A 26,665-nucleotide genomic window follows, 5' to 3' on the forward strand; every position below is an offset into this window, starting at 1 on the left:
GCAGGCGCGCCGGCTGCTCTCTTTTCTGCTCTTCCTTCTCTTTCTCTCTAGACGTCAGGCCGTCGGGTCCTATGTCGCGCCGGGCCCTCCGGAGGCTGAGGGGGGAACAGCGCGGCCAGGAGCCCCTCGAGCCCGGCGCCCTGCAGTTTGTCCTCCGTGATGATGATGACGCAGAAGAAGAAGGACCAAAACGGGGTCCGGGAGGCCGGCGCCCCGGGGGCTCAGGGAAGGAGGGTGTCCAAGTCAACAACCGGTTCGAGCTGGTGAGGAGCGGGGCAACCTGTGGGAACTGGGGGCGGGGGGCGGAGCGTGACGTCATGGGAGGGCGGGGTGGGTGTAAAGTTGGGTCTCTACTGCGGTGAACTGGTGGGCGGGGTCTTGATGTCACGGGTGGGGCCGGGCTACGGGCAGCTCTGCAGCGGAGAGGGCGGGGCCATGACGTAAGGGGCGGGGCTAGGGCGGGACCGGGGCGAGCGGGGCGGTGTCGAGGGCAGGTAGGGTCGCAGAGGAGAAGGTGGGGCTGTGCCGATTGGGGGCGGGGCTAAGGGCCAAGTAGGCGGGGCGAGCTGTTAAGGGCCCAGGTGACGATACGGCGCTGCATTGGGCAGGGCGGGGCTTCGCTAAGAGGGTGTGGCTCTGACCTCCAGGGGTGGGACTAAAGGGGAGAGCTGGGGTGGGTTGACGAAATTGAGCTACAGCGGGGAGGGTGTGGCTTCTGTACGGTGGGAGGGGTTGTGGCGGGCAGGACCGGCTAGGGGGGTCGCAGTGAAGGGGATGAGTGATGGGACTGCGCTGCTGCAGGGAGGGCTGCTGCGGGGACGGTGGTGTGTAATGTTAGAAGTGAGGCTGGGGTGAGCAGGGGCGGCGTCAGAAAAGAGGGGGTCCCCTCACTGCAGAGGGGAGGGTGGGGCAGCGGCGTCCGGGGGCAGAGTGCCAGGGCAGAGTGCGGCTGTTGACTGCGCTGCAGTGAAGGGGTGGGGCAGGGCTTCGTGATTCGGGTCTTCCTAGATTTCATAGTCTAGCATCTCCAAAACCTTTCAGTTTATTCATAACACCTCTGCCTAACCGGGGATGTTGCATCTTGCTCCTTCCTGCCTCCCTCACCTAGGTGTCCGCTACAGGGAGGTAAAGGAAAGTGAAATGCCCGCTGGTCCCACGATGTTTTCCCCTTAGCACTGGCCTCATCTGTAGTTTCTCGTTTGTATGGGTTATCTGATAGTGGCTTCTCTGATTTCCCTGAGCTGGCAGGTAGCATGACTGTTTTGCTCACCTTGTATCAGTCTCAGTTGCCCCTGAGTTTTTATCGAGTTGGCAAGTTAAAAGGCTATAATGTTAAAAGACATTGTGGAGTATGGAAATTGTCCTTAGATAGTTTGGGTATTTGCTTTAAAAGTTATTGACCTTGCCACTTAAGAGCTGGTCTAACCCCATAGTCTGGTGGAGGTGGGACTGAAGTCCCTTCTTTGAATTCTCTGTCTGTACCCGACCTCTTCTGTTTCTCAGCCTGAAAGTAACTCTCCCCAGCTTTCTATTTCTTTCTATCTTTTTTATTATGGAAAATTTCAAACACAGAGATATGGTAGTACAGGTACTTCATGTGTCCATCCCCGGGTTCCCTAATTATGGACACTTGGCAACTACTATCTGCCTTGGACTTTCACTCCCTTCTCTCCAGGGATGATTTAAAAACATCCCCGACAGCACACCACTTGCCCTTAAACTTGCCAGTCGTGTTTCTGACAACTCTCAGGATGCACCACTTTTCATCCTGTCCCATTATTACCAGCTCAGGATCAGTTGTGAAGTCTGCCACTTCACAAACCTTTTGTCCTTATTCAAATGCCCTCCAGATTGTCTTTAAGAATAACTCCCAGGCGCAGGGCATTTACATGTTCTGGGTACCACTCATTTCTTCCTCACAGTCTGGGAAGGGGGGTGATGTTGACAGCAGAGGTGACATCTTCAATTTATACTGGGCTGTGGCTCAGTGCTGGATCCCTTGCCTCAGGCATTGGAGGCAAGGGCTCCATCCCTAGCACTGCAAAAGAAGAAAACAGAAAAAAAAAAACAAAAAAAAACCCACATACACATAATTAAATTTAGGCTTTTTTTATTTGAACCTTGTGCTCTCTAAACCACACAATGACATTGTCCCTGCTGGTGAAAATTGGTGGGTGAATAGAGAAATAGAGGTGTTCAGGGTTATGAAAAAAAAGAAGAGATGATTGTATGTCTGAATGGGAAAAAATGATGCTTATGTGAACCCCTCCTTGAAATCACTCTGGTCCAAGAGATTGGCTTGGGGCTTTGTGATTGTGTAAGCCTTCTGCTTGTTGTGTGGGGTGTTTTGTTGTGTTGTTGTTGTTGTATAGTTTTGACTTTTGTACTGGGGATTGAATCAGGGGCAGTTTATTACTGAAGCAGGGTCTTGCTAAATTGCTGAACGTCTCGCTGAATTACTGAGGCTGGCTTCAAACTGGTGGTCCTCCTGCCTCAGCCTCTCCAGTTGCTGGGAGCTTGCATTTTGGTGCTGGGGATTGAGCCCAGGGCCTTGTGCATGCTAAGTATCCTCTTCCACCAAACTGCACCCCCGGCCCCTGCTTTCTGAGGGTATTAGTATCACTGGCTTAGGTCTCCTTCCCAGTCTCTGGATTTGTGCATGAGCTCTATATCTGTATCCATGTGTCCAAATGCACCTGACCTTACAGACTAGGGCTTACCTGCTCCTCAGGCTTCCCTGTCTCTGTTGAAAACCCCATGCCAAGACCAGCCACCTGGAAGATGTCCCTGGTCTGTTGACATTTGTGCAAACCGTTGAAAAGTCCTGCGTGGCTCTAAGTGCACAGGGTCGTGACCCATCCTTCCCAGTCTCCACCTCTGCTTGTCCAGGCTGCCTAGACAGCTCTCCTCACTCGCTTTTCTAGCCTGCTCTGCTCAGCCACACTGCCCTTCCTTTGCTGCCCTCTATGCCTACAGTTCCCCACGTTCAAGTACCAACACATGGCTGGATCTTTCCTCCCACAGAGGCAGAGTCTCTTCCCTGTCACACTGCCATACAGTCTGATTATGGTCACAGTTGCCCTACAGTCCCATTCCCTCTATTCTGGTCCTTTTCCATCTCCTGGCAGTTACCTGCGAGCATACTGTATACATTACTTGTTTGTTCCTTGTGTTTTGCGTGGGTTGCTTCCTGGGGCTGAAGTGTCTGCTTCCTGAAAGGACTTTGTTGCTAGCTGTGTGTCCCCACCACCCAGCAGGCATGCACAGAGCTCCTCCTGGAAGACCGAAGGCATGTCTTCCTCAGGGTGCAGGCTCCTGGGCTGTAGAGTCAGTGACTTCCATTCCAATGTGGGATCCGCCTCTTCTGGATGTAGGAGCATTGATGAGATACCTGACGAAAGCTTTGGGGATGCTTTCCTTGGCCTTGTGGGATTGTGGTGAAGACATGCTGGCCCTCAGTGGGCACTCAGCAAGCACGGAAATGATGTGATGTTGAAATGGAGGAAGCAAGAGAGCTTTTCTAGAAGAAAAAAGCCTCCCGGGGAAATGGACGCAGACACCCATAGGCCTGGTCCCCACCTGCCGCCTATAGTGTGGACCTTGGTATCATGCATGGCTCATGGGTGTTCCTTTGGCTTTGGTTAGAAGTCACCTTTACTGTCTCAGTCAGGGGGTCCTAAAGACAGCTTACTGAAGTGCAGTCAGATGAAGTGCAGTCAGATGCACCCCAGGGGTATGTAGTGAGTCTTGACAGAGGCATGCACAGCATGAGTGCCACACCACATTCTGAGAGCTTGCCACCCTGCAGCCTGTGCCCCCTTTCCCTGCCTGTGTGTGAGTCCTGCCTGTGCCTGCATTTCCCACCAGCAGTCTTCCAGAATGTGCTCTTTTCCTTCTGTCCTCGCTTGCTTAGCCTGTGCTTTTGAGCTTCATGCAGGCTGTGGGTTTTCGCCGTCAGCTCCTTCTTGCTGAGTAGCAGTGTATTGCAGGGTGTTCATCCGTGGTGTTTCAGGGGTCTGACTCGGTTCTGGTGGGGGCTGCTCTGCCTGGAGTTGCTGAGCTCTAAGGACAGGTGTTTTGTGGGTTTGGGTTTCATTTTGGCTGATGGGGCATCTACAGGGAGAACGACTGCATCCGGAGTGGATGCGTATACCTGGACCAGCAGGTGCTGAGCGCTCCTCCAGCGTTTCATCCCACCTGCCTATGGGCTGTGCGAGGCTGAAGGTGCTCCAGCCTCCAGGGAATTGGTGTTGGCAGCCTATGCCCCCAGCCCTCAGCAGGGACAGTGCTCCTCACTGGCTTTTGATTTACATTTCAATAAAGATGTTGTTGGGTGTCTTTCCATGTGCCTATTGTCCATTTGTTTGTCTTCTTTTTATTAATATTTTTTAGTTGTAGATGGACACAGTATCTTTATTTTATTTTTATGTGGTGCTGAGGATCGAACCCAGGGTCTCGCATGTGCTAGGTGATCGCTCCACCGCTGAGTCACAACCCCAGCCCCTGTTTGTCTTCTTTTGTGAACCGTCTCTTCACATTTTGCTACCTGTGGTGGATTCCCAGGCTGCTCTGTGAGCATGGAGCACTGACACCTGGGCAGACATGTGGCTGCTCATCTCGCTGCTGCCTATGGATTTCCAAAGAGGTTCTATTCAGTCAGTTCAAGTGTTCCATGGGTTTTTGCCCTTATAACTCATAGGTGGAGATAATAGGAGTGTTTTCACATGCACAGGCCCTGGTTTGATCCCCAGCACCACGCATATGTGCCTGTACACACAGCATTTGTTAGTGTTCTGTATGAGGAAGCAGAGGTGTGCATGACATGGAGCTGCTTCATGACTGCATAGCCAGAACGTGAATGCATTGGCCTGACCTCATAACTGACCTAAGTGCTGTGGTGGGCGGGCTTGCTTACAGGGGGCACGTAACCTGACGCAGTTGGCCCTCCATACCTGCAGCTCCCACCAACCACAGGTCGAAATATGTCTCAAACTCACAGTTGTGCTGCCTGTGTGTAGATGTGTTTCTTGTCATCGCTCCCTGAACAGCACAGTGTGCAGGCTACTGAGACAGGATTTGAGTTAGGTTAGGTATGTGGTGATGCAGAGGAGAGGCAGAACACACAGGTATGCACAGGCTCTGTGCAAACACGACACATTCCATAGAGGGGACTGGAAACACTCCCCCACCCCCCTTGCGCACGCACAAATGCTAAGGGGTGACAGTGCAGTGCAGCCATTGAGAAATGATATGCAGCAGGATGTCTTAGTATTTGGGACCAGTGGCTAGTTTGACATGCTGGTGGAAACCAGATACCTAAAAATCATGAGTTTACTTTATTGCATTGAAAAATTTTCCCTCAGTCCCTTTCAAAGAATTTTGTGTGTATGTCTGTCTTGTTTTTGTGTACAGTATAGTTGCTGTTCCCTGATGGTAATTGAAATATGTTTAAATTGTGCTATTAAATAACAAAAAAATTTTTTTTAAAAATAAATTTCAGTGTTCAGGCTGCTGCTGTTAGGCTGGAATAAAGACTTGAAATGCTGTGGTGGTTTTAAACTTGCCAACACTGTGTCATCTTTATTTTTGATAGTCATTTGATTTTTTTTTCCCTTTGGTACTGGGAATTGAACCCAAGGGTGCTTAACATACATAATAATAAGCCACATCCCCAGCCATTTTTAAATTTTTTTCTAATAATTTTTTTTTTTTTTAGTTATAGGTGGGCACAATATATTTATTTTATTATTATTTTATTTTTATGTGGTGCCGAGGATTGAACCCAGTGCCTCATGCATGTTAGGTGAACGCTTCACCACTGAGCCACAGCTGCAGCCCCAATTTTTTTTCTTTTGAGACAAGTTCTCACTAGGACGCTTACAGCTTTGATAAGTTGCTGAGGCTGGCTTTGAACCTGCGATCAGCCTCAGTCACTAGGATTATAGGCATGTACGGCCACACCTGTGATAGTCATTTTATTTAAAAAAAAAATTCATTTGTCCTGAACTTCTCAGAAGATGATATACAGTCAAAAAATATATGAAAAAGTGTTCATCATCACTAGCAATTAGAGAAATGCAAATCAAAACTACTCTAAGATTTCATCTCACTCCAGTGAGAATGGCATCTATTATGAATACAAATAACAAGTGTTGGTGAGGATGTGGGGAAAAGGGAACACTCATACACTGCTGGTGGGACTGCAAATTGGTGCAGCCAATAAGGAAAGCAGTATGGAGATTTCTTAGAAAATTGGGAATGGAACCACCATTTGACCCAGCTATCCCTCTCCTCGTTCTATACCCAAAGGACTTAAAAACAGCATAATACAGGGATGCAGCCACTCAATGTTTATAGCAGCACAATTCACAATAGCTAAACTGTGGAAACCACCTAGATGCCCTTCAACAGATGAATGGATAAAAAAAAATTTGGCATATATACACAATGGAATATTACTCAGCAATAAAAGAGAATGAAATCATGACATTGCAGGTAAATGGATAGAGTTAGAGAAGATAATGCTGAGTGAAGTTAGCCAATCCCCAAAAGCAAATGCTGAATGTTTTCTTTGATATAAAGAGGCTGATTCATAGGTAGGGAAGGAGAGCATGAGAGGAGTAGACAAACTTTAGATAGGGCAGTGGGGTGGGAAGGGAAGGGAGGGGAGGGGGCATGGGGTTAGAAATGATGGTGGAATGTTATGGACATTATTATCCAAAGTACACGTATGAAGACATGAATTGGTATGAATATACTTTTTATATAACCAGAGATACGAAAAATTGTGCTCTGTATGCGTAATAAGAATTGTAATGCATTTCGCTGTCATATATAAATAAATTTTTAAAAAATTTATTCTAATTAGTTACACATGACAGTAGAATGCATTTTGACAGGGGTTGGGGCTGTGGCTCAGTGGTAGAGCGCTTACCTAGCATGCATGAGGCATTGGTTTCCATCAGCACCACATAAAAATGAAATATTGTGTCCATCTAAAAACTAAAAAGTAAATTTTTTTTAAAAAAAGAAAGTATTTTGACACATCATACATAAACGGAGTATAACTTCTTGTTTTCTGGTTGTACATGACGTAGAGTTTCACTGTTCATGTAGTCATATGTGCATAGGGTTATAATGTCTGATTCATTTTACTGTTCTTCCTACCTCCATCCCCCTCCCTTCCTTTCACTCCCCTCTATCTAATCCAGAGCGCTTCTAGTCTTCCTAGCCACCCACTCCCACTTGCTATGAATTAGCATTCACATATCAGAGAAAATATTCTGCTTTGGTTTTTCGAGATTGGCTTATTTTGCTTAGCATCATATTCTCCAGCTCTGTCCATTTATCAGCAATTCCATAATTTCATTCTTTTTTAAAGATGATTAATATTTCATTGTGTGTGTGTGTGTGTGTATATATATCAATCACATTTTCTTTGTCCTTTCATCTGTTGAAGGGCACCAAGTTTGGTTCCATAGTTTAGCTATTGTGAATTGAGTTGCTATGAACATTGATGTGGCTGTATCATTATAGAATTTAGTCCTCTGGGTATAAACTGAGGAGTGGGATAACTGTGTAAAATGGTGGTACCACTCCAGATTTTCTGAGGAATCGCCATGCTGTTTTCCAGAGTGGTGACAACAGTTAGTCATTTGATGTTGATTGCAGCAAGAACAAAACTCCCTGCTGGGCATAGTGGTCATGCCTGTAACCCCAATGACTCTAGAGGCTGGGACAGGAGAATTGCCTCATCAGACTTGAGGACAAAATTATTTTAACATGAACAATATTAGAAAATTATAATCCTTATAATACTCCCCCTTTTTTTTAGTTTAGTATTGGAATTGAACTCAGGGGTGATCTACCACTAAACTATACCCCCAGCCCTCTATTTTTCACTTTGTCACTGAGGTTGCTCAGTCTGGCCTCAAATTTGCCTTCCTCCTGACTCAGCCTCCCAAATAGAGTCTCTGGGGTGACAGGCATGGCAAGTTGTCTTCACGTCTGGCTCAGCTCTACTTTGCCATGTACACTGTGACCCCTGTGCAGAAATGCCCTGGGCTTGTTTCTCCAGATAAACGTCGAGGATCTTGAGGACGACCCGGTAGTGAACGGAGAGAAGTCTGATTGTGTGTTAACAGATGCTGCAGTGTCAGGGAACAAAGGAAGGATTCAGCGTGGAAACCCAGAGACCAAGCGGGAAGGAAATGTGGCCAAGGCTGCACCTCTGGAGCAGGTATGGGGACCCCGTGGTAACAAGGAGGCTGGCATGTCAGGGAAGGGCTGTGGCATCCTGCCACGTGCCACCTGTGTCGGCTTTTTCTTGGAGGTATAATTTTCTGAATTTGCTTTGGCTGATTCCGTGGGAACCCTGATAAAGTTTGTGCTAAAGTCCTTGAGATCAGTGGCGGCCCCAGGGCTACTGCATGCAGGTCCCTGCCCTGCCTGCTGCCCACTGCGCTCCAGGCAGGTCTGTGCCTTCTGGGAGCAGCCACTTCTGGTGAAGCGTCCCTGAGGAGCTTCTCACTGCCCAGAGGAGCTGGCCCAGTCAGGGGCAGTGGGCGCCCCAGGCAGCCTGGACCAGCTCTGCAGCAGGGCAGGGTGGAGAGAGGCCACACTGACAGCAGGGGGTATGGGCAGGGTCCTGCTGCAGAAGGATGTGAGGGGCCGCAGGTGCTCCAAGTGGTGCTGGCTTGCTGCTTTGGTTCTCAGTTTTTAAGATTTTGCTTCTCTCTCCATTGATTAAAACATCTTATTTTATTAGTCTAATGCAAGTGGAAAACTCCGGAAGAAGAAAAAGAAGCAGAAAAATAAGAAAAACAGTACAGGAGAAGCCTCGGTATGCGACCAGACTTGACTGGCCCCTACCCAATCCCTCCGTGCCCCTTGGGCCGTGTCCCTCACGGTGGTGCTGGGAGAAGACCATTTTATTTGATGTCTTCATTTTTTCCCATCAGGAGTACAACTGTCTAAGAGGTCAAGGACAAAGAAGAGTCACCTACAGTTTTGCTTGTGATTGGCCCTTTGTTCCTTGGTTGTCATGGCCTGTTCCTAGTCTCAGTGTCCCAGCTGCCCTCTGCAGGGAGAGTCCCTTCCCAGCCCTGCTCCCTGTTCCCTTCACCCAGCCTTCATCCCCCCACACCTGTGGAAGCCCACAGAGCAGACCCCCCTCAGTCAGCACGTTCCCGTCCGTGCCTTGACCCTCCTTGTCTCGTTGTCCGTCCTGAAGAGAGGTGGTAGCTTTGTTGCTGTTCACTTGGGGTCACAGGTCCCAGTCTCATTCACCTGAGGATGTGAGCTCACCTGTGAGACGTGGAGTGTGGCTCTCTGGCCCGGTGGTTCCCAGGGCCTTCTGGATTAGTGATTGTTCTGAGCTTCCTCCTATAATACATCTCCTCCTTCTGAGTTAGATCATCTTTTAGAAAGTGAATACCAAATGACTTTTCAAAGTAACTCCTTGTTATTGGTTGTCACAGCACTTGGAGTGAAGCCAGTGTGCCGATTAACAGTTCCTTCTGGGCTTTTAGGAAAGTGGGATGGAGGATATCGACCGCATCTTGGAGAGGATTGAGGATGGCAGTGGGCTCAGCCGCCCGGGTCCCCCCCCACTGAGCTCCAGGAAGCATGTCCTGTATGTGGAGCACAGGTATGGCCTCGGCCTCTGATTTTGACGGGGAGGAGTGATTTAGAAAGAGGACAGTTTGCTGTCTTTATTTATTTAGAAGTGTTAAGAGTTCATTATTAAACATTTAGGAAGTAGAAAAAAGGAGAAAGGAGTAAGGAAAAGACATCTGTGTTTCAAAGGACTTTTTTTTTGGTACTGAGGATTGAACCCGGGGTGCTTTACCACTGAGCCCTATCCCCAGCCCTTTTTATTTTTTTGAGGCAGGATCTCACCAAGTTGCTTAGGGCCCCACTAATTTGCTGAGGCGGTCCTCAAATTTTCGATCTTTCTGAGTCGCTGGGATTATTCGCGAGCATCACTGCACCTGGCTCCTTTTTATTTTTGATTTTGAGACCGGGTTTTGTTAGCTTGTTTAGGGCTTGCTAAGTAGCTGAGACCAGCCTCTAACAAGGAGTCCTCCTGCCTTGGCCTCTGAGTAGACACAGGTGTGGCACCATCATGCCCAGCTCAGGACTTCCAAACAGCTTGCCTTTGTATGTCTCATGAGGCATTTTGAGCTGTACCAGTGTAGTGTCACCCTTGGACGATCACCCATCTCTTGGTCTGGTGGGTGCTTAATGAAACCTGATCTTTGCCAGTTTGACAAGCAAGCTGCCTCTACTGTTGAGGCCCTCCACTCAGGGTGCATGCTCCCTGTACAAAGCCTGGCAGATGAACGCTGGACTCGCAGGGGAGACCTACCCCAGGTTCTCTCCTAGCAGTGACCCACTGCATCCCTTGGGTGCCCCATGGGGCCAGTAGTGGTCAGGTCCTATTGCAGGTGGCAGATTTAAAGAAAGCAGGCCTAGAAATCACCTTTCAAGCCAAAAATCATTGTTCTTTGGCTGGACTCTTACTTAGCTTTCTGCAATTTCGAGTCATTGTAGGAAAGCCTGACTTAATTTTTCTTCCTCACATTTCCCACATTCTAGACACTTGAATCCAGACACAGAACTGAAAAGGTATTTTGGTGCTCGAGCGGTCCTGGGGGAGCAAAGGTAAGGCCCACAGTAGCTGCGTTCTCAAGCTGTTTTTACTTGTTTTCATTTCTTATGGGTGGGGGAGCCATTGGAAACCCTGGGGGAGAGTACTGAAAGCCACGCTGGACAGATGGGGCCCTTCCAGGGCCTGGGCGGGTCGCCGAGACGCCAGGAGGCCAGGCTGTTTCACACCTTCTCAACTGTGCGCCCCACATTTTTAAAAAGGTCCTACAAGCTGTTAAACTTTGAATCCTGAAATTTTAGCCAGATGCATTTTGTTTCTCCACCAGCAGGAAAAATGACAAAAAGTTTGGGTTCTGAGATCAGTTTTATGTCACCGACTCGTTCCTGGCTAGTCAGCTTCTGCAGTGGCAGCTGATGGTGAGCAGGCAGTGGAGTGTCCCTTGGCTTTTTCAGGGGAAGTCAGGGCCCATCCTGGGACTTTCTGTAGGAGGGTGGGAGTTCCGCTCTCCATCTCTGTACCGAAACATCCGGAAGCTTGTGTCTTTTTAAGTATGTGTTTTCTGATTATAGAGCTAAATGCTTTTTGTTAAAGCTCTGAAGCAGTGTAGAAATGTTCCCTCTTATTCCGTTCACCTGTGGCGCATGTCCCCAGGCCTTTCTGCACGCCTCTTGAGGAAGCTCTGCTGGCTTTGGCATGTTGGAGTCCCGGGTGTCTTCTGTGCCTGATGCACAGGGTTCTTTGTTAGGCCAAGGATAGGCGTGGCCACACCTTGGCTGCAGGCCCCCTGCATCCATGCAGCCCTCCGAGAAGTGGCCCACTGTGGGTTTCCTCGAGTACCTGCGCCTTGCCCAGCTGCCCTCCCAGGAACGGTGCAGCCGAGGCCCACCTGCACTCAGTCGTCCTCAGCTACATCCGTGACCACACAGTGCATTGAAACTGCGTGAGGTGTGCACCCCTTGTCTGACTGGTGTCTGTTGGGTCATGAGTGGGCCAAGGATTGTTTTCAGACTTTGTTTGTTCCCACTTTCCTTGTGTTTAACAGTTTTTGCCTTGTATTTTTGTTTTTAAGTGTTCGAGGACTCATGGGTTTCTGACTTCTATGTGTTTTGGGTTATTTGTGAAAAGCACTTACATGAACCACTACCTGCGCTGCTCAGGCCGAGTTCTGTCGCTCAGGCCAGCTCTGTCTACCTGCCCCTGTGTTACATTTTTGCATCATCTTATTTCTGTAAATTATAGTTATTATCAGTCATTAGTTAATAATTACATTTGCTTTTTAGTTTTTGTGGCACTAGGGAGTGAACCCACAGCCACACACCTCTGAGCTGCCCCCTGCACATATTTCAGTTTATGTATCTATTTTTGAGGTGAGGCCCTCTGTGCTTCCCAGGCTGGTCGCACACTCATGAGTCTGCATGGGCCTCCCCCTCAGCCTCCCAGGCAGCCAGGACCAGGTCTGTACCAGGTCAGCTCACTTACTACCTTTATAGTAGCACACTTTTTTGTTGTTTGTTTCTTCAGAAATTTAAGTCCTACTGAAGTATGTCAGTGAAAAGCTGAGGTTCCCTCCTTCTTGGTCCCCCACCCCTTGTCCTGTTGTTCAGAGACCAAACCTTGCTCCTTTCGCTTCCTCCCTCCTGGTGATCATTCAGGGCCTCCATATAGCTGTGCACTGGTCTTTGGGGGGAATCTGACTTCCTCCTGAGACAGATGGGGTCTGCTCCCCTCCCCCGCCTGTGCTGTCTCCACACCCCATGTGTCGCGACCCTTAAGGTGCTCCTCCTGACCCTCCCTCCAGCGTCCGTCAGGGCTGCCTCCTCCCCTAGACTGCTGGATGGCAGCTCACCTCAGACAGACCTGGCGGTGCTCAGGATGCTGTAGACTTGCAGGCACTGGTGCTTTCCTTTCCACTGCCTGCTGCCTGTGCAGAGCTGTGCCATGTTGTGCCTCTCAGACTCTGGCCATGCTTTTCTTTTTGTGTCTTTGTGCTTCTCACACAGTTTTCATGTCTCTTTTTGAGAAAAGAAAGATGCTGTTTGTCCTGTTCCAGGTAGTCCAGCTCCTTATTCCTTGTTTTGTTTTAGTGAAAGAGTGCACTGCTGAAACGCATGCAGATTGGTCTACACACATCCACATCCCGTCACTCGGCTCAGGGTGCAGCCCTTCCAGGCCTGGCTAAGATGCCACCTGGCAAGGGAGCCAGACCCCCTAACAGCAGCTAAGAACCCTTGCCCAAAGGGGGCCCGGTGCCCTCAACTTGTCGCTCACACAAGAGTCGCAGGGAGCTGGGAGCCTGAGGACCCTCAACACTCTGCTCTCGGTCTTCTTCCTTGCAGAAATACGCCAATTTCCTCCTCAGTTTTCCTCGTTGTCTCCATGTTTTCCTTTTCAAAGATTGGAGTCATTGCTGGGGTCTGGGTCAGAGGCCCACTTCCCTGCTTTGCCTCTGGCCACGGCCAGGCGTTCCTCCTGTGCAGCCTGTCCCACAGGAAGCAGCTCGTCTGCTCAGGGAACTTCAGTGGCCCTGAACTCCTGCTCTGCGCCGTGTTCTAGGGTTTCACTTTTGTTTCCTTTTTGTCCCTCTTGCCTTCGTGCTGGACTGTTGGCCTCCCTGTTCCCTTGGACCTGATGGTAGCTGCTTGCACAGGTCGCAGCTGGGGTCCCCTCTTCACGCAGCAGTGCTTTGCTCTCCCTCCCTGTGTGCCCCCTGCCCTCCGCTCTGCCTCCAGGGAGAGCTGGAGGGATTGGGCAGCTAGCCTGGCCCCTGGCCCGTGGAGGTACAGCTGTGCCTGTCTCCTCCTCCCCAGGCCGCGACAGAGGCAGCGTGTATACCCCAAGTGCACGTGGCTGACGACCCCCAAGAGCACCTGGCCGCGGTACAGCAAGCCAGGTGAGTCTGTCACTCCTGCAGCAGGGGGCTGGCACGCTGGCCTCAGTGCCTTCTGGGTGGGCCTTGCAGCACCATGTGCAGCTGCGTGTGGGGTGTGGTGTTCCTCAGGGTGCAGCAGCCTGTATGTCCCCAGCTGGCCTGGCCCGTGCAGAAGCTCTCAACTTCCTTGCTGCCTGCCTCGGCCTCTGGGTGCCATGCTACAGGAAGCAGCTGAACAGAGGCTTGCATTTTTAAGTGTTTTTTTGTGTGTGTGCTGGGACTGAGCCCGAGCCCTCCAAGCCACACATGCCAGGCTGGGCTCTGCTGCTGCGCTGCATCCTCAGCCCTCGAGTTTGTTTTCACATTAAGATAATTTGGGGGCTGGGGTTGTGGCTCAGTGGTAGAGCGCTTGCCTAGCATGTATGAGGCCTTGGGTTCGATTCCTAACACCACATAAAACTAAATAAACAAAATAAAGGTATTGTGTCCATCTGCAACTAAAAATATTTTAAAAAATCAATAATGTATGATGATCTTACGTTTATTGCAAACTGTCAAGTATGTATAATTTAAAGAAAACAGCCATGCAGAAGGTGCAGGGTAAGAAGGGAATGCCCTCTCTGGGCATCAGCTGCACAGAGTAGAGAAGCATCCAGACAGCCCTCTGCAGGTTGATGGGGCACCTACTGTAGAAGAGGTCATGGGTGTGTGGAGGACATGTGTGGAGGATGGTGACCAACGCACCTCACCTGCTGTGCCTGTGGGGGTGGGGTTTCTAGAAGAATCCCCTTGGACTCCCAGTGAGGATCGCCTGGGAGTTCGGGACCTGTGCTTGTAGGATCAACCCTGATGCCTCTCATGTATCTTCTGTTCCCACCAGGCCTCTTGCCCTTCTAGCAAAGGAACCTGAACATGGTAGAGATAGGGGCTCATTGTCTCAATCTGCAGGACTTGGACCTTGGGCCGGGCTCTCAGGAGGGAGTAGCTAAGGGGAAGCCAATGAGAACCACTGACCATTTAGCGGTTGTCTTAGCAGACTGAGTTTTTCAGGTTAACCAGAGGAAATGGTCCCTCCACATAGTCACACAAAAGGAGCAGAACCATATTTGGTCAGGGGTTACACGTGGCCAAGGCCTCTGACCTGGCACTGTGCCCACTGCACGCCTCCTGCCCCAGCACCTCACAGCCACCCTGGCTGCTGGTCCCAACCAGACGTGATCTGGGCAACCAGGTGGACCTACATGCTCCCATCCCTGAGGCTTGTTGTCCTGGGCCATTTCAGCTCCATCTGTTCCCTGAGCTGGATCTGAATTCTATAGAGAAGTGAGTCTTTGTGGAAAGCAGACGGAGGCCAGCTCCTGGGACAGCCCAAGCAAGCAGTGGGAAGCAGGCCCAGGTGTTCTGAGAGAGTACTCGGACATCAGCCTCTGGCCCAGAGGCAGCCCAGCCCCAGGCCTGGGTGACCTGTGTGAGACCCCTCAGATCGAGTTGGTTGGTATCACAGAGTCCTTTCTGAGAACAGCACAAGGGAGACTGTTGGGGCTACTGTGCTCTGTAGAGGCGCCATGTCCTGGCCTCCAGCACACCCTCTCTGTGCACTCTCACCTGCCAGGTCTGTCTATGCGGCTGTTGGAATCAAAAAAAGGCCTTTCCTTCTTTGCGTTTGAACACAGTGAGGAGTACCAGCAGGCACAGCACAAGTTCCTGGTGGCCGTGGAGTCCATGGAGCCAAACAACATTGTGGTGCGTGGGCCCCGCAGCTGCCAGTGGGTGGAGGGCCAGTGCCCGGGCAGCTGCTCCTCTGGCAGTGGGGCCCCCGGACCAAGGGGCACTGTGGAGACTTGGCACTCAGGTGCTCTCCCGCTGGGAGCTGCGTGTAGTGGCACTATGGTCCTTCCCAGGTGCTGCCTCTGTCTTGGGCCTCACTGGGGAGGTAGGGGGAGCATGTAGATCCTGCTGGCCCCATGTCCCCCACGTAGGGTGGGCAGGAACCTGCTTGCTTTCAGTCCTCTGTCCTGAGACCTGGGAGCCAAGACAGCCCCACTGGGCAGGCAGGGTCCCCAGTTCCCACCTGGAGCCAGGTCCAGGCCTTGGCTGGGTAATAGCAGTGCACACCTGGAGTCCAAAGGGAATTTCGTCTGTCACCTGGTGATCATGTCTCCTGGTGTGCACAGGTCCTGGGGGACTGCAGGGGTGTCCTGTGGGTCCCTGCCTGTGACCTTCCTCCAGAGCTGCCCTTCTTTTCTGGTAGGTTCTGCTCCAAACAAGCCCCTACCATGTGGACTCACTCCTGCAGCTCAGTGATGCCTGCCGCTTTCAAGAGGATCAGGAGATGGCACGAGACCTCATAGGTGAGACCCAGTAGGCAGTGCAGCCTGCCCGTTCTCGCCGCGAGAGCAGATGCAGGTGGCAGGACGTTGTCATGTAGCACTTTGTGGAAGGTGTGTCATGCCTGGGTTTAGTGTGTCCCGGAACTGGGCAGCCATCACTGCAGTCCTTTCCAGGGCATGTTCATCTTCCAGGAGAACAGCCTGCCGTCTACTATCTTCCCCCAGGCCCCAGAACCCTGACTTCTGGTCAGACTCTCCGTGGCCCTACCTGTGTGGGGAGCCATTCAGTGGAAGCACTGTGCGTGGTCTCTGCCCATGGTTGTGTGCCCCATGCGTGGTGTGACCCAGGTTTGCGTGTGCTCTTGGCTGGATAGTACTCCCCCTTTGGACAGACGTGGTTGGCGAATCCGTCATCAGTTGGTGGTTCTGGTTGCTCTTCCGTGTGTGTGTGCGCGCGCGCTGCTGTGGGTGTCTGGGCCGTGTTTGTATCACCTGGGGACTGGGCATGAACAGGACATGTGGCAGTTGCGCCCCATGGTGTCGAGGGCGTTTCTCACTCAGGCTCACAAGTTCTGTGGCTGCAGTTAATGCCGTGGCACCAGGGAAACCTAGGAGGTCCCATTGCAGGGTCCCAATTCTGTGCCCCCTTCTTTCCAGTGCTTCCCTTGTGTGGGGTCTTGGGAGTTGCAGGCGCCTCCTATGGCTGACTCCTGCCTCTGTGTTGCTGCCCACAGAGCGAGCGCTGTACAGCATGGAGTGTGCCTTCCACCCCCTGTTCAGTCTCACCAGTGGGACATGCCGGCTGGACTACCGCAGGCCCGAGAACAGGTGAGCCGCCTCTCCTGAGGGCAGCCCTCCCTGTGGGCCTGGGATACTTCTGCAGGCCTCACACGCCTGTGTCTTGATTCTTAAATCAGTGATGCTTAAGTCAGATTCAGCCTGACAGAGCAGACCTGGGTCTGTGCTCTGCTTCATGACATTTCTGTCCTGACCACCTCTGGCATCAGCCCCGAGGCAAGCCTGCATGACCGCAGCAGTGTCCCTACTGTCCTGTGTGTATTCTTGCTGCTCTGGGCAGCGCTGCTTGGCTGTGGCATGGCCCCCACCTTATGGCCACCACGCCCTGTCTCAGTGCAGCAACTTGGCTGCACCGTGCACTCTGTCCAGACTTTCTCCACTGGTTTCTTCTTCTAGTAAACTCTGAGTTCTAAAAATAAGTCTACAGGATGACTAAAGTCACACACCTTTATGTACCCAACAGTAGCGCCATTTTGAGGGTAAATTAAGATCATAATTATAACAGTTTTTAGCTCATTTCCCTTGAATAACAAGTAGCAAACCAAAAGCAAGATAATGATTTCAAAAAGCTTGGTTTTCAGGGAGCTGGGGCTGTAGCTCAGTGGCAGAGCTCTTGCCTCGCACACGAGAAGCGCTGCGCTGATCTTCAGCAGCACCACATAAAAATAAATAAAATAAAAAATATTCTGTCCATCTACAACAACAACAAAATTTTTTTAAGCCCTTTTTTTAAATATTTATTTTTTAGGTGTAGATGGACACAACACAATGCCTTTTTTTTCATGTGGTGCTGAGGATCGAACCCGGGTCCCGCCTGTGCTGGGCGAGCGCTCTACCGCTGAGCCACAATCCCAGCCCCAACAACAAAAATTTTTAAAAAACTTTCAGTACATTGGTGTGTGTTCAGCTCTTCAGGCACACACAGAGCTTCTCCCCAGACACAAAAGGCATTCGCAGACTCTGTATGAGGACCTGGACGCTGGCGTGGAGCCAGGTGGCCCTCAGAGGCTGCTCTGCTGTTTGCTGCCACTTGAACTCACATGGACCTTTGTGGCTGTAGGAGCTTCTACCTGGCCCTCTACAAGCAGATGAGCTTCCTGGAGAAGCGTGGCTGCCCGCGCACCGCACTGGAGTTCTGCAAGCTCATCCTGAGGTGAGTGTCCACCGGGGATCCACTCCCGCCAGTCCTCACGGCAGGGGCTTCTGGGTTGCAGAGACCCTGGGCCCTGACATTTTCCTTGCTCTCTTTGCTCTTCCCTCACTGTGCTGCCTGCGAAGCCTTGAGCCAGACGAGGACCCGCTGTGCATGCTGCTGCTTGTCGACCACCTGGCCTTGCGGGCCCGGAACTATGAGTACTTGATCCGCCTCTTCCAGGAGTGGGAGGTAGGTGTGCGCTTGCAGTGTGACTAGTAGCCATGGTGAGGCCATGAAGCAGAGCCAGGGTGGGTTCCAGGGTCCTCCTGCCCTTTAGTCCCCCTCATCTCTGCTGCTGAGCAGAATCAGGTCTTCCCAGAGGGAAGCAGCCTTGCATCAGAACCCCAAGAATAGCACACAGCTGCATCGAGTGTGCGGGTAGAGATGGTGCTTAGTAACGGACAGTCAGGCAGACCTCAGAGCTGGGCGTGCTAGGCACAGAAAGGTACAGCCACTCAGTGGGAGAGGTTGTGGTGCAGGCTGACAGGGACCCCAGGTCCTGAGTGTGGGGACGACAGTCGGGGTGGGTCACGATTGGTCACGTGTTCCAGGTCAGAGTTGCACATAAATGCCACCTGCCATCCTGGGGCCGCAGACCCAGGAGAGTGGGGTTTGTCTTGGGCTCCACTGAGTGCCAGAGAGCATGCACTATCTTGCTACAGGTGGGGTGTGCGCACAAGTCGAAGCAGCAGTGTAGGTGTGTGGGGTCAGGCTCCACGTGTGAAGATCAGTCTCACCTCTCGCTTTAGTGTAGCCGCTGCAAATGAGTGGGACAAACAGCTGAACAGAGCTTGTCCAGAGGGGGCTCAGGCCTAGGAGGGGAGGAGGGGGAGGAGCCTGTACTTGTTCTACTTTTCTGCTTGAACCTTTCACGGTACCTATTTTTCATGAATAAAGACAAACATTTTTCATAAAAAATAAGTCATGAAAAACAGGTAAATCATTTAAAATCACATAACCCTTTATACAGTTGGCCAAGAAGTCTCACTTCCCGGGATCTAGTTTACAGAGATTCCAGGAGCTCATGAGAATGGCTGTGAGAAACCCATGGGGTCCCCAGAACCAGCCACAGAGGCATGTTTGTGGTGGTTTATAAGATTACAGAACTCTGTGGAGACGAGGACTCCCTGTTAATGGAAAAGCATGGAGTAAGTCATGTCTGTTACATCGCACACAGAGAAAGGCAGGGAAATGTTTGAAGAGGGTAGTGGCCCCCTCTAGGTGGGGGCAGTCATAGCTTGGCTGCCTTCACTCTGGACCCTGCTGTGTGGGGAGAGGGAGTCGCTCCTGTCCCGCACCGTGCTGAGCCTGAGGGGCTCAACAGAGCTCTTTTCCCACTGACGTTGCCCTTCTGCACATTGAAGACCCCCAGGTGGAGCAAGTCCTCCATCCAGGTGTGGGGGCGGCTCGCTTTGTCAGCTCACTGTGGTGCACCTGGTCCTCACAGAGGGCAGGCCCCTCACCTGGCCTCTTGCTCCCTTGTAGGCTCATCGGAACCTGTCGCAGCTCCCAAATTTTGCCTTCTCGGTTCCATTGGCATACTTCCTGTTGAGTCAGCAGACAGACCTCCCCCAGCATGAGCTCAGCTCTGCCAGAGAGAAGGCCTCCCTCTTGATCCGGCAGGCACTCACCATGTTCCCTGGAGGTAGGTACCACGCTGGCCTGTGCAGTGCTTCTTCCTGAGGGTGGAGACCTGCTCCCAGCCCTGCCTTGTGCTTAAAGAAAGATGTGTTCTCCAGCCAGCCTAAAAACTGCTGATGTTGCAGTTAGCTGATTATCCACCTCAGCGGGCCAACTGCATGCCAGCCAGGTGGGAGGGGGCCGTGGGGAGAGGGACAAACTGTGTGTCCACTAACTTTGCTGTTAGTTACAGGGCAGGAGAGAGACACAGGGTATGCACATTGGTGTTTGGTGTTAGGGAGAGAAACAGCAGCAGAGGGTTGAGCGGGGCCTGGACCTGATCCAGAGGCAGTGTGTGGTACGGCCCTGCATTTCCAGGGTGCCCCCACACACACTAGGCCTCCGTCTGCACCCAGGGCAGGCCCAGGGGGCTGCTGCCTACTCAGGCGGCAGGTGGCGAACCTTCTCCACAAGCACGCAGGAAGTGACCCTCTAGAGGAGGCCGTCCTTGCGCTTGTGGGTAGGAGTGTTTGTCACAGAGGTGTGCACACACTTGGTGACAGCCCCTCTGAGGGGAAGTCCCAGAGTCAGCACTGCTTTGTTGGCTCTGGGGTTCCCAGGGCCCTGACGAAGCCATGGGGAGGCCCCAGCACTGGGTGGACTCGAGCACAGGCAGACCCGCCTGCAGTGTCCAGAGCTCCCTGTCAGGAGCAGAGCCAGCTCACCAACTCAGGGCTCAGCCCATCATCCCAGCAGCCACCTCTGTCCCCCTCGGGTTCGAGGCAACTGGGAGCCCTCGGTAGGCCAGCCGAGGTGGGGGACACAGGGCCACGGGGCCCAGGCTGTGTAACAGACCTGCCATGGCTATCTCACAGGAGAGACCCTACTGCGGCTTGTCCCTGGGAGGCAGTTGGTAGGCCGGCTTTCCCAGCAGCTGCCTCTGGCAGGGTCTCGGCATGTGGGCAGTGTAGGGAAGCCCTGCCTACTCAGCCGGAGAGTACTGCATGTGGACAGTGCTAGAGCTGGAGAGGCCCTGTGGGGTCACCTCCTCCAGGGCACTGGCCGACCCCACTCCCACCAGTCCGTCCTAGGGTCTGTTGCTCATGCTTGAAGGGTGATGGGCAAGTCTCCCTGAGATGTGGAAGGGCACTTGGAGGACAAGGGTCTGCCTCCAGGGTGCAGAGGTACCTGCTCATCCTTTGTGGACCCCCATCCTCAGCCACTCCCCCTGCAGCAGCTCGGAACGCTGGTCAGACTCAAGGACCCCGTGGCCTTCCAGCCTCTGTTACGTTATGACTCCAGTCGTGTCTGTGATCAGGGCCCCACAGGTCCTTGTCCTGGGCCACTGGGCACCTGAGCCTTTGCTTCCTCCGCAGTCCTCATGCCCTTGCTCGAGTACTGTAGTGTGCGGCCCGATGCCTCCGTCTCCAGTCACCGCTTCTTTGGACCAGATGCTGAGATAAGGTAGAGCCTTGGTGCCCTGCCGGGATAACTCCTGGTGTGCATCCTCGTTGCCTCCTGGGGGCCCTCACTTACCCTCAGGGCAGTGGAGGGGTGGCAGGTGTGCTCTGCACCGCAGGATCAGGGTGTGTGTGTGGCTCTCTCTCCTGGAAACCTGCTTCAGCCTGGTGGCAATCTCGGAGACAGGAAACCCCTGGGGATGTTGGTTACTGTCCCCTAAGGAAGGCCTGGAGTCTGTGTCCACATATGGGTCACCTGACATCTGAGGAGAAACACTGGTGGGTCAAGTAAATGGCCTCTGGCCTAAGACATGAGGTTCACGAGATGCCTTTTGACAGGAATGGGCAGCAAGGCTTAAGGTCAGACAGCATGACCCACAGGCACTGGCTGTGGGCAGAGGGGCTCTCGTTGCTGGTATGTTCCACGTTCTGCCTTGGCACATATCACCTTTTTCATATTTCTCATAAAAATTACAGAGGAGACAGCCAGGTGTAGTGGCACAGCCTATGATCCCAGCAACTCTGGAGGCTGAGGAGGGGGATCCAGCCTCAACAACTCAGCGAGACCCTGTCTCAAAGTAAAAAATAAAGGGGGCTGGAGTTGTGGTTCAGTGGTGGAGCACTTGCCTAGAACTTGTGAGGCACTGGGTTTGATCCTCAGAACCACATAAAAAGAATAAATAAAATAAAGATATTGTGTCCATTTAGAACTAAAAATATATATAAGATGTGAAAAATAAAAAGGCTGGGGATGTGGCTTAGTGGTAGAGTGCCCCTGGGTGCAATCCCCAGTACCAGAAATAAAAAGAAAACATAAATGAAAGAAAAACATGTTATGGGGGTCCACCCCAGAATCCCCGACCCTGGCCAGCCTTCGTCCTCTGCACTTGCTCTCTGCAGACACACACGTACACTGAGCAACTCAGTCAGCTGAGGAGCACAGACAGCACCGATTCACAGTCGCAGACCTGTATGCCCTCCCTTCAGGAGGTGGACTGTCCCCCAGTAGCTGAGAGACAGCCTCTTTTTGCTCCAGAAGGTCCTGCTGGGGGGTCTGCTCACAGGCCTTGCTCCCACAGCCAGCCCCCCATCCCTGACCTTGGCCTTGCTCCCACAGCCAGCCCCCCATCCCTGACCTTGGTCTTGCTCCCACAGCCAGCCCCCCATCCCTGACCCAGGCTTGCTCCCACAGCCAGCCCCCCATCCCTGACCCAGGCCTTGCTCCCACAGCCAGCCCCCCATCCCTGACCTTGGCCTTGCTCCCACAGCCAGCCCCCCATCCCTGACCTTGGTCTTGCTCCCACAGCCAGCCCCCCATCCCTGACCTTGGCCTTGCTCCCACAGCCAGCCCCCCATCCCTGACCTTGGCCTTGCTCCCACAGCCAGCCCCCCATCCCTGACCTTGGCCTTGCTCCCACAGCCAGCCCCCCATCCCTGACCCAGGCTTGCTCCCACAGCCAGCCCCCCATCCCTGACCTTGGCCTTGCTCCCACAGCCAGCCCCCCATCCCTGACCCTGGCCTTGCTCCCACAGCCAGCCCCCCATCCCTGACCTTGGCCTTGCTCCCACAGCCAGCCCCCATCCCTGACCCAGGCCTTGCTCCCACAGCCAGCCCCCCATCCCTGACCTTGGCCTTGCTCCCACAGCCAGCCCCCCATCCCTGACCTTGGTCTTGCTCCCACAGCCAGCCCCCCATCCCTGACCCAGTCCTTGCTCCCACAGCCAGCCCCCCATTCCTGACCCAGGCTTGCTCCCACAGCCAGCCCCCCATCCCTGACCTTGGTCTTGCTCCCACAGCCAGCCCCCCATCCCTGACCCAGGCTTGCTCCCACAGCCAGCCCCCCATCCCTGACCCAGGCTTGCTCCCACAGCTAGCCCCCCATCCCTGACCTTGGCCTTGCTCCCACAGCCAGACCCCCATCCCTGACCCAGTCCTTGCTCCCACAGCCAGCCCCCTGCCCTGACCCAGCTGGTGAGTCTGTACCTCGGGAGGTCGCACTTCCTCTGGAAAGAGCCTGCCACCATGAGCTGGCTGGAGGAAAATGTCCGTGAGGTGCTTCAGGCAGTGGACGCTGGGGACCCTGCTGTGGAGGCTTGTGAGAACAGGTGAGATGCTGGGTATTCGTGCAGGTCAGCCCCTCCTGCCCTCTCTGGGCACCCTCTGATGCTGTGGGCCAGAGTGGCTTCATGTCTGCTGCCGCTGGCATAGCCCTGCTCTCCTGTGGGTGAGCACGTGGACCCCTAGGCTGCTGCCACTGTCCAGGTGGGATTGTAGGTGTGGCATGGGTCTGCCCATGTTCTGTCCTGCCTACTGCTGTGCACCTGGTTCTCACGTCTGCCGTGGCAGGTGCCAGGCTCACACCTGCTGGCAGAGATAGCAGCAAGCAGCAGCCCTGGCCCACTCCCACCCATGGTCTGGCCTTTGGCCCTGTCAGCACTGTGGTCTGGGGACTGCTGTGGCCAGGCTGGCTGGTACAGTGAGGACTCTGTGGTCTGTACTGGCCAGGAGTCTCCCCTAGCTGCCCAGAGGAAGCCCTCTGCTGTGGAAGTAAAATTGAAGATATGATGGGAGAGTGGGGCCCTGGCACCCTGGCCCTCACAGCCAGTGTTCCCTGTGCACTCGTCTGTTCTCCACCCTGGAGGGGATGTGTCAGTGGGCAGGAGCACGTTCTGCTCCCCGTGCAGCTTCTCCACCCCACCGTATCCAGCAGGCCATGCAGCAGCTGTAGTGACACTCGGGTCCTTCAGAGACTCACTCAGCACACCATGGACTGGCTGCCTGGCCGTCTGGGGGTGAAGCTGCAGATGCTTGGGAGATGGAGACCTGCCAGGGAGGAAGGGCTTAGCAGTTTGCAGGGTGGGCACTGGTTAATCTGCTGCTGTTGGCCCTGGCCTCAGGCGGAAGATGCTCTACCAGCGTGCACCCAGAAACATCCATCGCCATGTGATCCTCTCGGAGATCAGGGAGGCTGTTGCTGCGCTTCCCCCGGTAAGGAGGAGGGCCTGATGGTGGGCTGTGTGACCGTTCCCCTCCTGCTCCTGGCAGCCCACAGGCAGGAGGGCGGGTGAGGCCAAAGGTGGCATGAGTACCTTCCCTTGGCCTACTGGGTGCTGGTCAGTCCAGGAGCAGCTGCACCCATGGTCTTGGCCCCACGTGCCTTGCTGGTGGCCAGGCCTGCATGCAACACTGCTGAGAGCAGGCTGCTGCTGCGGGGAAACCTCAAGGGCACCACAGGTGGGTAGGAAGAGGCAGGTCAGGGCGGCCAGGACAGGGGTCCACTAATTTACCTAAGCTGCTCTGCTGATCCTCAGGACAGCACTGCCAACCTCTTCTGGCCAGGAGGGCTTGTTCTGATGAGTAGTGACAGTGGTGCTGGCGGGAGAGGGTAGAGAGGCCGGACAGGGCTAAGCCGGCTTTGTGTGACTCGTGGTTCAGCCCGTGCTGTGTGGCTTGGGCACCACAGTGAGTTTGATCAGGGCATGCGTGGGCACTTCCTGTGTGCCTGATCTTTCCCACCATGCCCCTGCCCAGGGGCAGAAAGCCAAGCCCATCCCCCTTCTGTGTTGAGTGACCTGCCCCAGAAGGCGCTAGCATCACTGTTTCTCCCCTTTCTAAAGGATGTGACCACACAGTCTGTGATGGGGTTTGACCCTCTGCCTCCCCTGGACACCATCTACTCCTACGTCAGACCAGAGAGGTAATGCCCTCACCCCCACTGTGCTTGTGCAGACCCAGGTCAGTGCTCGGGGCTCCCCGGGGCTCGATGCCCACCGAAGGCAGCCCAGAAGGCCAGCGGTCAGGCACAGGAAGAGGGAGCAGCAGTGACACTCAGGACACAGCTGCCTTTGCACATATCCACCCAACTCTGAGCGTTTCTTTCCAGATTTTGTAGCAGGTACTAGAAACGCAGTGGGAAGCAGAGTAAGAAGCCACTCTGCCGTGGTCAGCTGCCGTGGTAAGCTGCCGTGGTAGGAACAGATGTGAATCGTAGAAACTAGAGATAAGTGTAAGGTCCGAAGCGCACCGAGAGACACCCAGAGCAGCAGGAAGGCAGCAAGAAGGCCCGTGAGGCTGGGCAAGGAGAGTGGGTTGGTGGCACAGAAAGTGACAAACACATCAGAGCCCGTCTCCAGGCTGCCCCCGGAGTGTGGGCAGCTTTCAGAGCCAACAAGAGCCCTTTCACCTTTACTTCTGGTGTTAGGGCCACACCTATAATCTCAGCTACTCAGGGCTGAGGCCAGGAGGATCACAAGTTCAAGGCCAACAGCTTAGCAAGACCCTTTCTCAAAATCAAAAGGGCCAGGGATTAGCTCAGCGGCAGAGCACTTGCCTAGTATGTGTGACCTGGGTTCCATCCTGGCAGGGGAATGTGCTGAGGAGCTGCTTGTCTGGGGTAAGCCCCAGAGCTGCTGGCGGCCCTCCCTTTTAAGGCAGGCTGCCTCCCAGCCCCACCTTTTCCCACCGACTCTAGAAGTTATAATGGGACTGTGTGTTCACAGTGAGGCTCCCCAGTAGCTCAGGAGGAGGTCGTTGGTCAGCGGGTCCAGAGGCACCTTGCTCTGCTCTCTGCCCACATGGGCTTTCTCCTCCTCAGAGCATGGGTGTGGCCCTGGTATCCAGCAGACAGTGGCCATGGCGTCCCCTGCCTGTGGCTCTGTTCTCTGCTGGCCTAGTGCTGAACGAGGTGTGCACCTGTGGCCCTTTTCTGTTTTGTGGTGCTGGAGATTGAACCTGGGTGCTCTACCCCTGAGCTACAGCCCCAGCACTTTTTTAAATGTTGGGGCCATCTTGCTGATTTGCCCAGGTTGGCTTTGAACTCATGATCCGCCTACCTCAGCTTCCCAAGTCGCTGGCACAGGCACGGCCACCACGCCCAGTGAGACTGCAGTTCTTGAAGCAAGGCCTGTGCCATGGCAGAGGGACAGCCTGGCTGTGGTCATTTCACAGACTAGGCTCCTTGAAGAGCCACACCCCGGGCCCCTTCCTTTCCTTCCCAGTTGTCCTTGGGTGTCCATGGCCCCACCCCAAGCTGGACCCGGACCTGCCTTGGGAGGAGTCAAGGGGAGTCTAGCTTTGTTTTTTGACTTCTCTTGACTTCCTGTTTCAGGTTAAGTCCTGTCAGCCATGGAAACACGGTTGCCCTCTTCTTCCGGTCACTGTTGCCAAATTACACTGTGGAGGTAGGTTGGGCACGTCTCAGCTTCTGTGCTGAGTGGTTCAAGACAGTCGTCTGCATGCAGATGTCCAGCGTCAGCACCATGCTGGGCAGTGCAGGAGCGGGCCGAGAGCTCCCGGGAGCCGCAGGGCTGCTCGGCCCCCTGCCTCGCACTGGCCTGGGTAGACATGTGCCTTTGGTTTTTCAGAGCTTCATGTCCTCGACAGGGACCTGAGGAGGGTCCAGGCCCGTGCTGGGGTGCAGGCCGCCCCAGGCTTGATGACGCACCTCCCTGCTTGGGCCCCAGGTCCCCAGTCCCAGCACAGAGAGGCCCTGCTCAGACCTGTCTCGCTGCTGCAGGGGGAGAGGCCAGAGGAAGGAGTGCCTGGGGGTCTGAACCACAACCAAGGCTTGAACCGGTTGATGCTGGCCGTGCGAGACATGATGGCCAACTTCCACTTCAACGACCTGGAGGCGCCGCGGGAGGACAACCCCGAGGGGGAGGGGGACTGGGACTGAGCCACTTAGGCTGCTGCGCCCAGCGCTGTGCAATTATGTTCCTGATTCTGTTCTGGTCTGGATTGACCAGTCCCCTGAAGTAGAAGTGCTGAATGTACCGTCCGCC

At 53.6% G+C, this 26,665-nt stretch overlaps 1 protein-coding gene across 3 annotated transcripts; it reads left to right on the plus strand.

Moving 5' to 3' along the window:
* Window positions 1–26,661, plus strand: Tcf25 (TCF25 ribosome quality control complex subunit). Of its 3 annotated transcripts, none has more exons than XM_027933004.3 (18): window positions 1–263; window positions 8,078–8,239; window positions 8,768–8,842; window positions 9,531–9,649; window positions 10,600–10,665; window positions 13,420–13,502; window positions 15,094–15,224; window positions 15,733–15,832; window positions 16,546–16,639; window positions 17,670–17,762; window positions 17,888–17,993; window positions 19,290–19,449; window positions 20,801–20,888; window positions 22,832–22,990; window positions 23,783–23,873; window positions 24,503–24,582; window positions 25,993–26,065; window positions 26,348–26,536. In XM_027933004.3, the coding sequence occupies exons 1-18, from the start codon at window positions 72–74 to the stop codon at window positions 26,435–26,437; spliced, it is 1,962 nt and encodes a 653-aa protein (XP_027788805.3). In that variant the 5' UTR covers window positions 1–71; the 3' UTR covers window positions 26,438–26,536. The 3 variants fall into 3 exon arrangements, with proteins under 3 accessions (XP_027788805.3, XP_027788806.3, XP_027788804.3); XM_027933005.3 differs by lacking the exon at window positions 26,348–26,536 and adding an exon at window positions 26,249–26,341; XM_027933003.3 differs by having other exon boundaries at window positions 2–263; window positions 26,401–26,661.
* The last annotated feature ends 4 nt before the right edge of the window (window positions 26,662–26,665 follow it).

This window comes from Marmota flaviventris, chromosome 18 (genome assembly GCF_047511675.1).
Source record: "Marmota flaviventris isolate mMarFla1 chromosome 18, mMarFla1.hap1, whole genome shotgun sequence".
Lineage (NCBI taxonomy): Eukaryota > Metazoa > Chordata > Mammalia > Rodentia > Sciuridae > Marmota > Marmota flaviventris.

Coding starts and splice junctions, on each gene's coding strand:
- Tcf25 (XM_027933003.3), top strand. CDS start 72: ATGTCGCGCCGGGCCCTCCGGAGGCTGAGGGGGGAACAGCGCGGCCAG. Junction 17,994..19,289: donor GCCTCTTCCAGGAGTGGGAG/GTAGGTGTGCGC, acceptor GCTCCCTTGTAG/GCTCATCGGAACCTGTCGCA. Junction 22,991..23,782: donor GTGGAGGCTTGTGAGAACAG/GTGAGATGCTGG, acceptor CCCTGGCCTCAG/GCGGAAGATGCTCTACCAGC.